The sequence below is a fragment of the Squalius cephalus genome (genome assembly GCF_949319135.1).
Source record: "Squalius cephalus genome assembly, chromosome: 21".
NCBI lineage: Eukaryota > Metazoa > Chordata > Actinopteri > Cypriniformes > Leuciscidae > Squalius > Squalius cephalus.
The window spans coordinates 6,718,025-6,734,282 of NC_137142.1; the positions used below are offsets into that span (position 1 = coordinate 6,718,025).

At 42.6% G+C, this 16,258-nt stretch overlaps 1 protein-coding gene across 7 annotated transcripts in view; it reads left to right on the top strand.

Annotated features, from left to right (window-relative positions):
* The window catches only part of meis1b (Meis homeobox 1 b), a 63,620-nt gene that overhangs the window by 35,959 nt on the left and 11,403 nt on the right, over nucleotides 1-16,258 (top strand). For all 7 annotated transcript variants that reach the window (XR_013819537.1, XM_079855383.1, XM_079855380.1 and 4 more), the window contains exon 9: nucleotides 10,474-10,550. Coding sequence is in view for 6 of the 7 variants with exons in the window: in XM_079855383.1 (XP_079711509.1) it covers nucleotides 10,474-10,550 (77 nt within the window). In the remaining variant the exon portion in view is untranslated. The remainder of the gene's footprint in view (nucleotides 1-10,473; nucleotides 10,551-16,258) is intronic.

The window sequence follows — 16,258 nt, forward strand, 5'->3', positions numbered from 1 at the left end:
TTCTTGACTCCATCTGTACTTTATGTTCTTCTGAACTGTGCTTCTTTGCTTTTTTACCATGTTTCTTTCAGCCAACTGGGTCTTTACCTCAGCTGTTGTAGCTTTTTTTTTTTTTTTTTTTTTGGTCTCTGTGGTGTTTTTGTTTGAGAGAGAGGATACATGTTTATTTGTGTGTGTGAGACATTTGGAAGCAGTGACTTGATGCTTTTTCATAAAAGTTGGTGTCAAAGAAGAGGCAGCTGAGTCAATCTTAGGGCTGTGGCTGCCCATTGAGGCAGGATGCGCCCCCCTGCTCCCACATCTTGTAATGAAAACATCATCAATTACCCCACTGACAGGCCCCTGGGATGTGGGGCAGGCAACTCTTTGGGGCTGGTCTTTGTGGATAGACAGCCCCCTTCACCCCCACCCCTCACCCCTAGAGAGGGAAAGAGAGAGAGGGTGGAAAAAGACTGTATATCCATCATTGGCAAGGCTTCGAGGGTGACAGCGTAAAAGGCACTGGTGTGTCATGGGCAGAATGGATTGAATTGGCAGACTCCACATGGTGCAAGAAGAGGTGGATGGACGCTGCTCTGTCACTGCTGACACAGCCTTTCACAGGCCATCTGTGCCCTGATTGATGAGCACCACATCAGTAGACGTTTTTCTACCCAAGCCCACCACAGCGTCCCCAACATCAGCTGCACCTTTGGACTGAGGCTTTGGAACAAAGACAGAACAGAGCTTAATTGACACCACTCTCTCTTTCTGCGTCCCGACGCAGTTGGTTGGCTCCTTTCCTCTGTAATGTCCCTGAAAGGCAGTTAAGTTTTACTTCATGTAACCTCTGAACTGTTGAAACATAGCTGGTCCAGATGAGAGTTGTCCCTCAGACTTCCTCGCTGCTCTCTAGAACCTGACAAATTTATAACGCCCACAGGGCCAGCCACTGATGCAGCCATGTCATTGGAGAAGACAGTGTTCATGTACACTGTTTTCCACTAGTAGGCCTACACAGGTGGGCCTCACTGAATTCCATCCGTCCAGCTTGTTAACGTGAACTCTTAGGAACTTTCATTACGTTGTCAGTTAGAGAAAGTTATACTCCGGCCTGCTATATTATAAGAGTATTGTATTTCATTATCAGCTACTTGTGAAGGATTAGTCACTAACGACTGTTGAGTGTGAGATCATGCTAGGCCAGCATGGTCTCCTGTCTGCATACCAGCCATGGCATTAATGTGACAAACCGTGCTGTCTGTCTCTCAATTCTAGTTTATGTGTAATCCCACTAAAATGCTTTGTCAGCATGAACTCTGGAAGAAGCTTGGAGCTCATGTGTGGTGCAAGGTTCTCCTGGGCAGTCTGTCTGTCAAAGAAATTCAGTAGCCTATTGTGGAAATACAGCATAAATATCCTGAAGTCTGGTACATTCCATTTAGATATCCACTAATCACTCAGTGTTGGTGACCATGGTAGTGTTAGTTCGGTTGTCATTGGGATGGACTTATGGGGCATTTAGGGAGGATGTTAATCAGGGATTATGGTAGATGCTTGATCCACAACTGCCAGAGCTGGGAAGGGCAGAGTATACAACCTGAGGTGACATAAGGACAGTCATATTTGGATGTCTATGCAAGTCTGCGTTCTACAGCATTGTCAATTTGAATCTTTGGGTGTCAGTCCAGCGTGTTCTGTTCTGTAATGCATCTTAATCCTAGGAGTACTGTTGGCTAGAGTTTAGCTATGGTCTTGCCAAGAGTTAAAGGTCCATTGATGTTTTTAGATGGCACTATGTGTAGAGATTCAGACCAGGCTTTGCTGATTTACCCTAGCTATGCTGTAATCGTCAGTGCTCAGGGATCTTTCCGCCTGCAGTCACCAGCTCAATACCTTTTACTTACAGCCACTGCAGAGCATTCCCCCACAGAGCAGAGCTCCAGCAGTCTGTCCCAGATACTCTTGGCTCACTCTGTTTGTGTGTGCATGTGCGCCAGTGTATGCCTGATGGATTATATGGCAGCAGAGACGCGGTAATCAGTTTGCACGTTTGCTGAACTAATTTATCAATTCGGTTCCTCCTACTTGTAATCTCAGCCATGCGTGCTGCTCTGAGCTCATTGTGCTTTTCATCTGGGGACAAACAGTTCTTCAGGAGAAAACGGCACTACCCTCAGGCCTCTTGATGGGTTTTTTCCCCTTCATGGAGTCACAGAGCATCAACAGCGTAATTGTCTGGCAATGTGTCTGAAAAAAAAAAGTATACAAACATTGAAACACATGCACTCATTTCTGCATCAGTATCACCTAGAACTGACACTGCTTCATTTTGCATCCAGTTTGCAAGTGAAGTGGGCCAAAACGGGTGGCAAGCATTTTATAGTTTTTCATTAACTGTGCTGTCTTGGAGAGGAGATAAATGAAATTATTTTGTACCATCATCCGTAAGTGCATGCATAGTTTAATGGAGCTAGCATGTCCTGTGTACTGAATCCAAAACCCTTTTAAAGTGCCGTTGTCTTTGTTGTCATTGATTTCCCAAGGTGATGAACAAAGGGTAAATGGTCTCAGACACTTAAAACCTCTTAGATTTGTCTTTATTTGCCTTAACTTTATCCAGGACCTGGCATATACTCAACTATTGAATAGGATTCTCTCCATTTAGCTCTGATAGTGGATCTTGACCTTTTCCTGCCGCGCTGAGTGCATGGTGTTTCCTGTCGCAATAAGGGATGCATGGCTGCATGGGAGCTGCATTGAGAGCACCTGCTGATCCATGTCGTCCCCATAGAGATTTCAGCGTGCAGCCAGGGGATCACTCCCTAGTGTGAGACATCTGCAATATGTGTCTTGAACCAGACATGGCCGTATTTCATCAGATTAGATTCAGACGTTAATAGAAAGTGTGAGTTCACTAGGAGAGGAAGAGAGTGCTGGTCTGTGGGCCTTTTTATTTTTCTTTCTCTCTGTTATCAGCGGAGTGTTTTAGCTGTGGTGGAAAAGGAAGCAGACAGAGGCAAGGCGCTGCTCACTTGTTTGTTACGACAGATTAAGTCATCGATTTGTATAAGCTGTGCACCGATGGAGAAGGATCTGTCTTCCGCTCAGAGAGAGAGAGAGAGAGAGAGAGAGAGAATAAAAGAAAGAAGAGGTGGGAGAAGGAGATAAAATGAGATCACAAAAGAAGAGGAAAGGAGAAATATGTCTCTGTGTTCTTCTTTCCTTCACTCTGCCAACTATTATCCAGGCAGTGAAATGGCATAAGGGAGCAATTGTAAAATACCTTTACCTTTTTTAACTCTTTTCCAACCGTGACCAGGTTTCTCCTCCCCCTCAGGCCCTCCATTGAACATTAATTAAAATGGCCAGGGCAAAAGGGTAATTATGATAATAACATAATAATATCGTGCAGGTTATTAGAATTTTTTTGTGGTTCCGAAATTGCTTCCTTTGAGTATCACATTTCAGTGGAATTAGCTAAAGGATAATTTCCTTGAAAGTAAAGGCATTGGAAAGGATTCTTTGGTCAAGGTGCAATATAGTAACCCGATTCTCTTAACATTTAATGCACCATGAGTTCCTACTCCTGCCACTCGGCCCCCACCTTCAACAAACCCAGTTTTGGCTGTTGGGAGGCAGGAGGGTGGAGTAGCTTGTGTACCGAAGCATGCATTAATAGCCCTGCTTTGCATTTCACTCGCAGTCCTCTGGACAATAGCTAAAACAATAATTTGGGTGTTTATCAGCTTTAAATGATCTCAAGCCGCTCTGATTTTGTGTCAAGCACAACCGCTGGCTGGCACTCTCCAGAGTTGGTTGGCCGAGGTGGCATGTACCTCTTTGTCCATGATGCTACCTGACTGACTGTGCTAAAATCCCCTTCCCCACAGATATTAGACTCCCCCGCCTAGTGCCAGCAGCCCACCTCCAGCTGCGGTCGGCGTGGCAAGGCACGGCGCAGCTGAATTGCTTTTGAATGTTCCCCCTCAAATAGGCTGTAATTACAAGCTTAAAGAGGTTTAGTGGTCCAGTAAACTACATAATCACCCCTGAATTAGCCCGGGCTCATCAGCCGCAGTCCACCAAGCTCCAGTCAGTGTTTGCAGGCTGGCCCCCTTATTACCGTGTGACTGTGAACAGCAGGTGTGGAACAACATGCATCCCCCTTAAACACAGACTCCCCACCCTTCCACTGGTATCTGTAATGAGACTGAATAAGAGGCTGCCTACCCTACTGCGACTGGCTTTTATATCAGTGCCTGGACCTGGCTTACCTCTTTGCAGGGCTTGAAGCTAAAGGCCACCTCATGAAAAATATAGCTCTGCTCTCCTCTATGTAAAGCTATTCAAATACCAGCCACTTTCTTCAAATGAAGTGGCTTACAAATCCGGGTGTCCAGATATGTGTTATTTTGTCTTTTGCCTGTTGCACTTTGCATTTTTGGATGCAAAGGCTTTAGCTCAAATTTGATAATGCTGATTTAGAGCATTGTGGGCTTGGAAGTTTACACAGATATGGATAGATCTGATTTGTATTCCAGCCCACACCCATTTTTTAATTTTAGACTTACATTCTGTCCTCAGTTGCCTTTAAAACAAGAGTGCCTATTCCCGACCTATAAGAACTTGTGTTACACCCTATTGCCTAAACCAACAAAAAAGTTTTTAAGAGGATGACTAATTAAAATGCTGGAAACCAAATTAAACATATCCTCTTTTATCAAAAGTAGAGATTAAATGGTGAAAAAATTCCATGGGTGAAATTTCCCCAGCTTTAGCTTGTTGTAGTACAAGGATTTCTAAAAACACTGTGTGTGAATAATTCATGTGCCGGCTTTGTGTTGACTTAGCTCGCTACAAACTTAGTGGCGCTCCCAATGAAGCATTCACACTTTCTGTGAGCCAGCCAGTCACCAACTCCGCCAGGGCATCTTAAACCCTGGCCTCCAGTTGTTTTCCAAATCTACGATTTTTCTCTCTCCTTTGTTGTTGTCTCATTGGTGAATCAATCTTAGGAAGAAATTGGGTTACAGAAGCTTTGCTGTTTTGTTTTTTTCTATAAGATTCTCTCTCTCTCTCTCTCTCTCTCTCTCTCTCTCTCTCTCTCTCTCTCTCTCTCTCTCTCTCTCTCTTCAGTTTCCCATATGATGTTTTGCTTTTCCTTAACGAAGGACAAAACGTCATGTTTATGCCACGTACACAAAAAGGAATTTGAAATGTCTCAACTTTTCCTCAGCCAAGAAAAATCTCTGAGGTCAAGACTTATTATGCTTTCTTGAGAAACAACACCTTTCAATAATAGTAAATAACTTTTCTACAAAGCTGGGATGCCTCACATGCCTATCTTACTGACGAAGACAACAAGTGCATAATTGTCTAGAGAGATGATAATGCTCTTAGCCAAATATCAAGGGTAATCCTTCCTCCCCCGGCCTAAGGTTTGGGTTGGATGTTGTAGGTGGCCCTATCTGCAGAAGGCCTGAAGCTGTGGCTCTGGTACAGTTAATGCTAGCAGAGCTGGAGTAGGTGGAGCACTAAACTTCAGACATAATCCTGTTTTCTCAAGGACCAAACCACGGAAGAGTGGTGGACGCAGCCCACACGTACAGTGGCTGGTTCTGAGATGGGATATGGAAATGATACTCAGTAGACACCTAGGCCAGAATGGCCCCTGGATCAAGCCTTAGGCATTCCTCAGGGGCAGCTTGGCTTCCATGGGGATTAGCCACAAGGAATATGGAAGTGAGGCTGCAGTAGGAGACCTAGCTGAAATGAACCCTCACATACCTTGAAAGGACCCACTGACCTTAGTCGCCCCTGCAACGTATTTAGTATTAGACATCACATTTCTCTGGGAGATGGGCACTTAGTGGAGGCATTGTCAGATGGAGCCACAAGGATTAATTCTGTGACTGTGTCCTGCGACTCAGTGGGCATGTTACATTTTTGTGTCATGCCTCCCCACTAATTTTCTGTGTGAGGAATAAGCACCATGTTCAGCACACTTATTTTATTAAGTTAATCTTGTATGGAAAGCTTCTTTAATCCAAATCACACAGGATAGAGAGAAATGTTCCCTTAAATAGAACATAACGATAATAACGGTAATGTGGGTAATGAAAGCAGCAGAGTGGGGGAGAGGGGGATTGTGGCTGATTGTAATTAACTGGTTAAATGGAACACAAAAAGATGTGTCCACAGCGATTGGGGGGGAGGATGTGTTCAGTATGTGGCCTTAGCCAACCCTGGGAGTTGATGGGTAAAGAAATACTGCTGGGATTCTGGCTTTTTTTGCGGGGGAAGCAAAATGATGAAGAAAACGCAGAGATGAAAAGAACTTCCAAAATAGTTCTCCCCTCACAGTGAACCAGAGAATCCTGTCTAAGGACCTGATAAGGAGCGCAGCTGGAGCTCATCCAGACCTCCTCCTCCCTGTTCTACATAGACACAACTCTCCCCACAAAGACATAAAGGCAAGAGTACACACCTCTCATGTTTCTGCTCTCATAGTCTGAGTTGTACCTCTCAGCTTTCAGGGTACAGTGCAGTAAATACTGGAATTCTACCCTCTCCCACGGAAAGGTCTCCTGACACAACTTGACTCCTCATATCTTGGCTGTATTCAAAACAGCATTCTCGGCCATCGCTCTGAATTGTGGGTAAGGAGAGCAGAGTCAACCGAGGGTTATGGGGGAAGTCTGAGTTCTGTTTCGAGAAGCAATCTTTAGCTCTACCAGTGAGAGCACGAGAGAATGGGAGAGACCTGTTCACCTCTCTTATCTTGCTGATAGGACACGGACTCTACGCTCTTCCCTGTCTGAGGGGGGGTCACGGAGGAAGACCAGGAGGGACAATTGTTGATGCACTGGTACACACACACACACACACACACACACACACAAAGATAAGATACATGATGGAGAACTGAGCACGGGGAGGATCGTTGAGCATCGTTGGCTTGGTATCCACCAGTGCAGAAGAGGCTGGAAATTCTGATGAAAGGAGTAGTATATTTGGACAAGACGTATCATTAAGATAGGCGAAGGGAAACAGGGAGGATTCGTTGAGACTTTCCATCTGTTCTTTAGGCAGTGTTATTGCTTTCTCACTAAAGCATCACGAGACCCTGAGAAAACAATTCTCACCCAGTACTGCTGCCAAGAGGATTAAAATACTCAGTCGCTCTCTGACTATAATAAAATCTGTTGGTTTCTCTCCGTTAAACCAGAATCTAAATCACACTGTTTTGACGCATAGAGATAATTTGGTGTTTGGAGACCCACACAAAGGGAAAAAAAGTATTTCTAAACATATCCACTTCATGTGTTCATGAAAGCTTTAATGTTATGAAATACATCAGCAAGTATGGAAAAGATGTATGAGAAGATTGTTGCAAGAGTTGGAATGGATGAACATTTAGGAATGTCATGAGGGAAGAGGTTGCACAAATCTGAAATCTGCAGAAAAAAGTGTATGCACAGTTATCTGTTTGAGAATAGGCATCAGAGTCACCTACAGATAAGAGAAAAATATTGTCGCAACAATACAATTTGTAAAAAAAAAAAAAAAAAGGCCAAATCACCAATAAAAATAATAATAACTCAAAGTTTGCAGCAGTAAAGGAAATGTCTTTATCACCTGTTGTGATTGCAAATAGACTCTGGACAATTTACTTAAAAAACGAAAAAAAGGCAGGACCTAAGTTAGAGGTGTATCTGGATGTTTTCCAGATATGACAAGTACAGTAATAAGTGCAAATAGGGCCTCAGTCACTGCTGCCCCATTCTACTCAAATACTGGTGTGGCTACATCGGGGTCATTATGACAACAAAGGTGAGGCACATATGATGCTGTAGGCGAAAGAGCTTGACCCAGTTGGCGTTTGTACAGGAATCCTGTTTGGGTACTGCTGAATGCTCACAGTCGAAGCCACCTGTCAATCACGGAACAGGTCTTTGTATGGGGTTTCTAGGATTTAATGAGAAGTTAGGATAGGATTAGGTTACATTTAAGTTGAGCTGAAACTTGACTGCTCGTTTTCTCCACCCCATTGTGCATTGTTGTAACATTTCATTTTGTAAAGTTGTCTAACAAGTTGCCTTAGTTGACAGTCCTCCCACTACTTTTCTTAAAAGTGAAGCCAGCACATTGCATTCTTCATTTTATACTTCATCAATATTTTTATGATATTTAACATTTGAGTTTTAGTGTGAATCATTCCCTAGTTACCCCTACCTTTACAAGTTTGGACCACATAATGTTTGACTCATAAAACGTAGCTGTGGAAGAGATTTCAAAATAGCGGTTGCAAAAGAATTTTGTATGTAAATGGTCTGGCAATATGATCATTTCTTCTTTCCAAATTGTGTTGTCTGAGTAAAACGGAATTTAAAAGGTTTTAGTGTAGGAGAGGTAGTGTGAAGAACACAATGATGTGTGAATCTCATCCGGTCCCAGCGCTCTCATTCCTGGAATTGCAGTGGCGCAGAACTGGATTCATTCTTTGTGGGGCCGGCAGCAGAACAGGCAGCGTTAGTGCTGTCATATAGCCTTCGGCACTGCCTTCCCCCCAAAAGTCATGAGGCCTCTGATTCTTTTGTCCAGATATGTACTTCAATATAGGGCTGACTAGCCATTGTGCCACACTTAATGCCATTATTTTCTACACAGTCCGTGTTTAAAATTGGGCACGACTTCTTCCCTCTCAGATGATTTGGTGAACTACAGAATACGACAGGGATGAAAGTAATCCAATGTTGGAGTTGATTTTATGATTATAGTTACCATTACATTTTTGATGCTCACAGGCCTGCTATCAACGATGATCACTGATCAGATGACAGTGAGAAAGGCTGGAATGTTGTTTTCTCACATTTCCAGTCCTGGGCCTGGTTTCACACAAACTTTATCATTGTAGTGTATAATGACAGACAATAGATATGCTAAGGAGAAAAAATTAAGATTTTTTTTAATCTACTCAGAAATGGCTGGAGGCGTCACTACAATTATAACTTTCTGCATGAAATAATCCACAGTTTGTTCCAATTACCTACAATTGGATCACATGAAAATGACAGAGCGACAGGAAAACAGCTTGCTTTCTCTGGCAGTACCAGTAAATAAACATGCATTCAGCAACATGAAAGACATTCCAATTTATTATTGCTCAAAAAAGAGCAGACAACCCGTGGCGCCAACCATTTTTACATTTCTGTTTGTTCATTTGGAAGCCTTGTTCTTATTATACTTCTCAAAGGGTGAATCAGAATCACAATTGATGATGTCTTCCTTTGCAACGCAATATGTTAGATCACGTAAGTAAAAGCAAATTATATTCACAAGCGCCCTTTCCTTGCCTCATACATGGCTCAACCAGTTACTGTGCAGCAGTGTCAATGATGTTGACTCATTATGGATTGAAGTCGCTGTTTAACAGCGATCCATTGTCACATTGCTTGATTTGCAACCCAAAGCCAAGTTAAAGCCCCTGTCTCTGTTAATCTCTAACAGGTTGTGCCAGATTTGGTACTGGGCTTAGAAGGTTTGAATCTGTTAGCATAGTGAGACAAAGGGCACACTGAGCCATCCACAAAGACTGGATGTGTCCAGGTTTGTGTGTTGTGTTGACAAAGCATAATATGAAAATAGTGTTCCACAGAAATGGGAAAGCCGTTATTGCTGTGCTTTGAGGCCATGCACAGGGTTCTCTCTCACTCTTTTTCTCTCTGTCTAGGTATAAATATGGTGTAAATATCTTTGTACACTGTACCTCCCATTTTACATGCTCAGCAGGGGCCTCAACGCAGGCTCTGTCTTGTCTTTTTCGTGAACAGCACATTGTTTAGACTCAAAGCTAGCTAGCTCCATACTTCACACTAACGCTAATATAAATCAAGCAAATCTCAGCTCACCATTATTTAAACAGCTGGATCAGCTCAAATCAAGTTCATAACTTTAAGAACTCAGCTGTATCGAAGAAGCTTATTCTCAGTACTTTGGGATTGTCCATGTTGACATTTAGATGTTAACTGTCTAATCATCAAAAATGAGGGCTATCTTACAGCTTTTAAAAAGGGAAGAGGTCTGTAAATATATGTGGTCTGTATTCCACGCAAGGCTTCAGATATCCATTCTCCATCATGCATTCATGGCAGAAAGATGACTAGAATAAATTTCAGTAGGGTTGCACGGCATAGCACTCTAATTACTGTTTCTGTTCCCACACTTCACTTAACTTTATAATTGGCTTGCCTTTTTCGCTGCCATTAATTACACGATTTCATATTCCATTAATGACTCTAAGAAAGAGACACACCTCACTTTTTCACACTAATTAACAGCTGCTTTGCCACTTTTCCACACAAATGTGTGAGCAACGCTTCCCTTCTGTACCTCAGACCTTTCTCTCACTAACAAATGTGCTCATTAATTGATTTATTTACAATGTTTCTCATATCATTTCCTGTGATTTTTTTTTTTTTTTTTTTTTAGCACCCCTACCCTTCAGAAGAACAGAAAAAGCAACTGGCACAAGACACCGGACTCACTATACTACAAGTGAACAACTGGTAAGTCAATTGTACTTTTGTGTTTACATGCAATCAATAGCTTCGCCCCTGGCAAGCAGCTCCTAATGATTTGAATTAATACACTCCCCTCCCCCCGCTTTTACTCGCCCCTCCCATCAGTCTTCCACTTATCGCCTCATCTCCCTGCAAATCAATTCACCCAAAGGGATATTGCCGTCAGGATTTTTCCAACATTTTTTCTTTTTTTCTTGTTTGTTCTCTCATTCAAATATGAACCCCTTTGAGAGCAGCTACTCTTGCGCCTCTCTGAACTCCCTCTCGAAACCCGTCTGCCCCGCAATCACTGTGACATGGGACTCATTGTCTCTGCCTAACCAGCTAGTATTTTCGCCGTTCCCACGTCAAAAGTTCTGTAAAGGTTGACAGAACATTTGCACGGGTGCGTTTGTTATCAGAGATGGCTATCAGTACATACTTATTGTTATTAGCCATGTCTAATGAAGGGCCTAAGATAGGGAGTGGAGAGGTGAAACTGAGCACAGGAGGTGAACGTTTGATTCAAGAACACAAAGAACAACCTTAGCCACATATTTCTTCTCAACAACCTCGCCAGGCCCTCACATGAAATTCTGTTTGCAAACTCTCTCCGCTCTTGTTCTCTGAGTGTCAGATATTGATATTGCTAAAGATCTGATCACATGCCCTAATCCATTTAACTGAATAAACCGGCCTTGATGTAGGAGCTCAGAACATGGGATGGGTTACTTTACTTTACTTTAAAAATGCATTCTAAAACAAATTACTAATCACAAAATAATTACCCCACAAAGGTAATCAGTAGCCGAATCATCCAATATGAGTGTCATGTCATTTGCATGCGATAGTTGCATTTATCGTGGAAACTGGCTTCTTATGAACTTGTGCTAAGTGCTGTGGAATGCAAATCTGAAAGTTTGTATTCTAGTAATTGTTGGTAGGACTATACATTTTTATTTAAAGATGTAAATTCTGCTAGCACTTGTTTTTTTTTTATAAAATGTATTGCTAAACATATTAAATTGAACTGTAATATATTACACTTTTGTATCCTGATTACGTAATGTTATTCCATCAGGCTTCTCAAGCTTATTAACAAACAATATCTTGCTATGTACACCAGATGTTAGGAGAGCTAGAGAGATGGGAGATGTATTAAAGCCCATTACACAAAATGTAATTTCTGACATAATCATAATCCTTACCATTGTTCAGTTTGGTACCTTGGAGACAAGACTAAGAATGAGGATTAATTTACAAAAGTGGCCTATCAGTGGGACGCTGGCTGGCGGACACAGGGAATCTTGTTGGGGTTATCAATTTCTGTGACCTCACAACAACCCATGGGAGATCAATTCTTTCAGCCATATTAGTTAGCAGAGAGAACACAGGCAATTACTTCACACACTGTCCTGTCCTGCACCAGCACTCTGGCTGCTGGGCTGACTCATTTTGTAGCAGGATTTGGTGTATGTTGGAAGAATTGTCATACTGCCTGTGTTGGTGTGGATGCGGGAGAAAGAGCACTTGTCTAAGCGATGAACCAGAGGTGGTCGATTTAAGCGGCATTAGCCGCTAAACCCTGCATGCTGAGATCTTGCTGCCCTCTCCCAGATTGTGTGCATCAATGTTGATGTGTGTTTGGGTATGTGTAGAAGGGCGCAGATGACATGGAAAGTCTGTATGGAAACAGAGAGAGAGAGGCTCAGCACATTTGGGGTTAGAGAGTAGGATCTGTCATTTCATAGGCCTGTGGTTATGCTTAGTAGGAAGCTCACCATTGGGTGTCTCCATGGCAACCCCTGGTGATGTTACCTCCTGACCTGCTGATTTTTAGAGGCAATTTCCCTAGCTGTGATTCTATTTATCAGACTAGTCAAAGCACAGGCCCAACATAGCTTACTCCCAACATACAGTATTCGTGCAAGATTTACATAATTAGATTGTAGCATGCCTCTCTATTCAATTACTATGTAAGTCCATATCATTCAGCTATATCTCAGAGCAAAAAAAAAAAATTTGATTATTGGACTCAAGGGTGAACATGAGGAAATGTGACACCAAACAAACAGCTAACAGATTGAGCTAAACAAGAGATCAACCGAAAATGGCAGCTTCCTTAAGCCCTGCTCTCATAGACTTGTTAACACACATGTATGTGTCCATTATTGATGAATCCGCAGGCTGAAGATTAAATAAAAAATGCTAAAGGCCATGCGGGGTGCTGATCACTCATGAATTATTGGCGATAACATAACATGAGGGACCGCTGCAAATCTGGGTCCACATATTAACAATCGACCCACGTGTGTGTGTGTGTGTGTGTTTATTCGACATGAATTGAGAGTGTTTGAAAACTATTCCTCAAATCTGGACAATACGCAGTAGATGTACACTTAGTCACACCCATATGGACACTCTAACGCACACATGAGCAGAGACGCATGCGTGCCAGTGGACACGCATGAGCACACAGAGACAGCCTAAGACACAGAGAGCAAACGCGGCATCAAAGAGGGGATGTGGATAGACGGTGTGGGATCTATTTTTGGAGAGTTGATGTCAGAGCTTTGATAGGGATTATGTACAACCGCATAATGATGTGGAGGTACAGTCAGTCGTTCAACATCCAAATGTAAATCTTCGATGGAAGATTAAGAATAAGGAAAGATGAAGAGAGAAAGAAAACTTTTAGCCTTTGACGATAAAAGGAAGCATTCTCAGAACACTCCATAAAGATCCGTGATGTAAAATCAATGGGCGGGTCATCGGGTTTCACATGTTGCCCGTTCTTCCCTTCCTGACGGAATTTAATAATCCCTTTAAAGATGCTGTTTAAACCTTAGGGATGGATTGTTTTGTCAATAAGGCGGCTTTTATGAAAGTCTTAAAAGCATGGAGTGAAGTGTGGCGGGGCTACTTTAGAGAAACAGCGTCCACACACCCTGGATCAGGTTTCTGCGCCTGAGAGAAAAAAGGAGTGAGAGAGAACTGGATGACTGGCATGCTTCACTTCTTTGACAGCCAAGCCCGCCCATGTCAAGAGAAGTTGAAACTTGTTCAAGAAAAGCTCTGGATGATTGCTCTATGTGCATTTCGTGTGCAGTATTTGGCAGTGTTCTTATAGCTTAGGGGAAAATGTGACCCCTGACCCAGTAAGTTTCTTCGAGAGGTGATACACAATGTTTTTACCAATACAGAAGCAAAATCTATTTGGTATCTCCTAGACTACAATGAGATTTAAAAGAGGGATTTCACAAATGAGTTCCCTCCTTTCAGTAGTTTCTCATTTGTTTCTATTTTTATGTCTTCCAAAGAAATTTTGAAGACAAATTGATACTTATAAAACATAACTAGTTACATACGTTATATAACTATCCATTCTGCTGAGCTTTCAAAGAGCAACATCTGAGCAATAAAATGTTTTCTCTGAGTATGAGTTCTGGTAGACTTTATGTGTGCTAGATCTATAATTCTGAATGTAGTGTACATGCACAATTATTTGCTTAAGCTGAAAAATTATGTATTTCTGTGGTGTCACTGTGCATATATGCATATGTATATATGTATGTGTGTATGTGTGTGTGCATGCTACAGCGGCCCAAAGGACGCGAGTAGGTCTGGGTGAGATGAGCCATAGCCCATGTCCCGGAGCGGCCTTCACACAGTCTTCCTGTCAAGGTGCTTTAGCGTGAATATCCGTGGCCTTTCAACAAAATACCAACACACCCTGGGGTCAAACCGCCAAACAAAAGACATATTTACACCAGCGAGACACAGGCATGTGGCCCAACCTACACCCTCAAAATCCCCCCTGCTACATCAGGCAAAGATGGAAACATAGTGAAGAGCTCAGCTTCATGAAGCTGGATGGATATAGGGATTGTTTGCCTTGCTGCACAGTTGGGCTCAGTCTGTTCTCAAGTGTTTGCTAACAATTCTGCCATACTGGAATTTCAGCACTTGCTCAGACCTGATCTCTGTGTTGTGTCAACAGCAGACAAGTTGGAGTGGTTCTCTCTCTCTCTCTCTCTCTCTCTCTCTCTCTCTCTCTCTCTCTCTCTCTCTCTCTCTCTCTCTCTCTCTCTCTCTTTGTGTGTGTGCATGTGTGTGCGTTTAGTCATGTGTAGTAATGTGTGTTGGACTGGGTGTGCATATGTGTGTGTGTAAACGAGACCAGCGGAGTTAAAATAGTTTCTTTGTCTCGGAGAGAATGTGTCTCTATATGTGGAGATATATGTGCATGGATGCCTCTTTGGCGGTAAGTTGTCGTAGGATATGTGCGTGTGTGTGTATGCATGCATTCGTACAGAGTCTGTGAACCATACAAGGGTGCACCCCCCTCTTTCTCTCCCTCTGTCTTACATCACAACAGGCCCCAGGCAATGCCTACATTTTTCTTCTTTTCTCTACTTTTTTATCCTCTCTTTTGTGGGGGAATGTGAACATGACAGACGGAGGGTGGATTGGCACTAGAGCATATTGGTTATGTTTATAAATCTAGGAACAGATTGGACCGCTGATTAGCGAGCCGACCACTGATTAGCTAATGAGCTTTTAGCATTACAGTGATTGCAAGGTCATGCTGAACTTCACCCTTCCAACAACAACCACAAAAATAAGCACGTTAGAGCAAGTAACACCTCATATATTTATTCTATAGGCAATGTATAATGTATAAAAAAAGTACAAATATTGTCCAAGCCATAATGTTTTCTTTAAAATGTCAAGTGTGCAATTTCTGCACAATTAGCTTCACCAAATGAAATTGCAAAAATAATGCTTTTTAAACGAGTTCCATGAAAACTCCTGTCTGTCATTGGTCAACAAACATATGCATTTTGTCACTTGCTTTCTATTTTTAACATCTTACATTGTTAACCTATTCTTTGCAACACCTTACATTTCATATTAAATATAATGATGCATAATCAAACAGCACCATGGTTCTGTATATATCAGAATACTTGATCTGATACTAACGTGGTGCTGCCACAGTATGTTTTTGTAAGGCAAGTTGAAGCAAAAAAAAGTGACTAAACTTGTCAGATCACAAATCTTAATTCTTTCATGTATTGCCTCTACTGGTTATTCAAATGAACATACTATCAGTTATTAAAGTAAAAATAGTGTTTTACTCAGTTGGTTAGTGCGTGGTTAGTAAGGCCAGTCAGATCTTATGTGTAAGGTCTTGTATGTGTGTCAATAGAACTGGCAGTGCCAGCATGAGCTCTACAACACCCGGCAGAGACCACCACAGTGACAGCTAGGCGGAGGACCTATTAAACCTGCCGCCGTGATGTCATTTCCTCTCTTATGTGCCATGTGCTGCCACACACAGGCCTGCAGTCCCAACACTGTGCGGTTGTTTGTTTGCATGTTTGCCCAGACAGAGAGGGAGTACTCTCTGGCCCAAGCACTTGCCTGAGGCATCAGGCTGCATGAAGAGCCTTCAGAGATAGGCAACAACATGGAATGGAGAGCGTTCCAATGTTGTGTTTGTGAAGTGGGCATGTGATGGTGCCCTCCCTCACTGATGTATTATTGCTCTCTTTCTCTTGCTCTCTCTGGACTGGGTGGAGAATCAGAGGAGAGCAGGCAGGCCGCGTTCATGCCAAGAATGACCTCATAGTCCCCGACTCCAGAGGAGTGGGGAACCGTCTCTGAAGCATATCCAGCACCTCGCAGCAGTTGCGCTCCGCTTTGTTTTT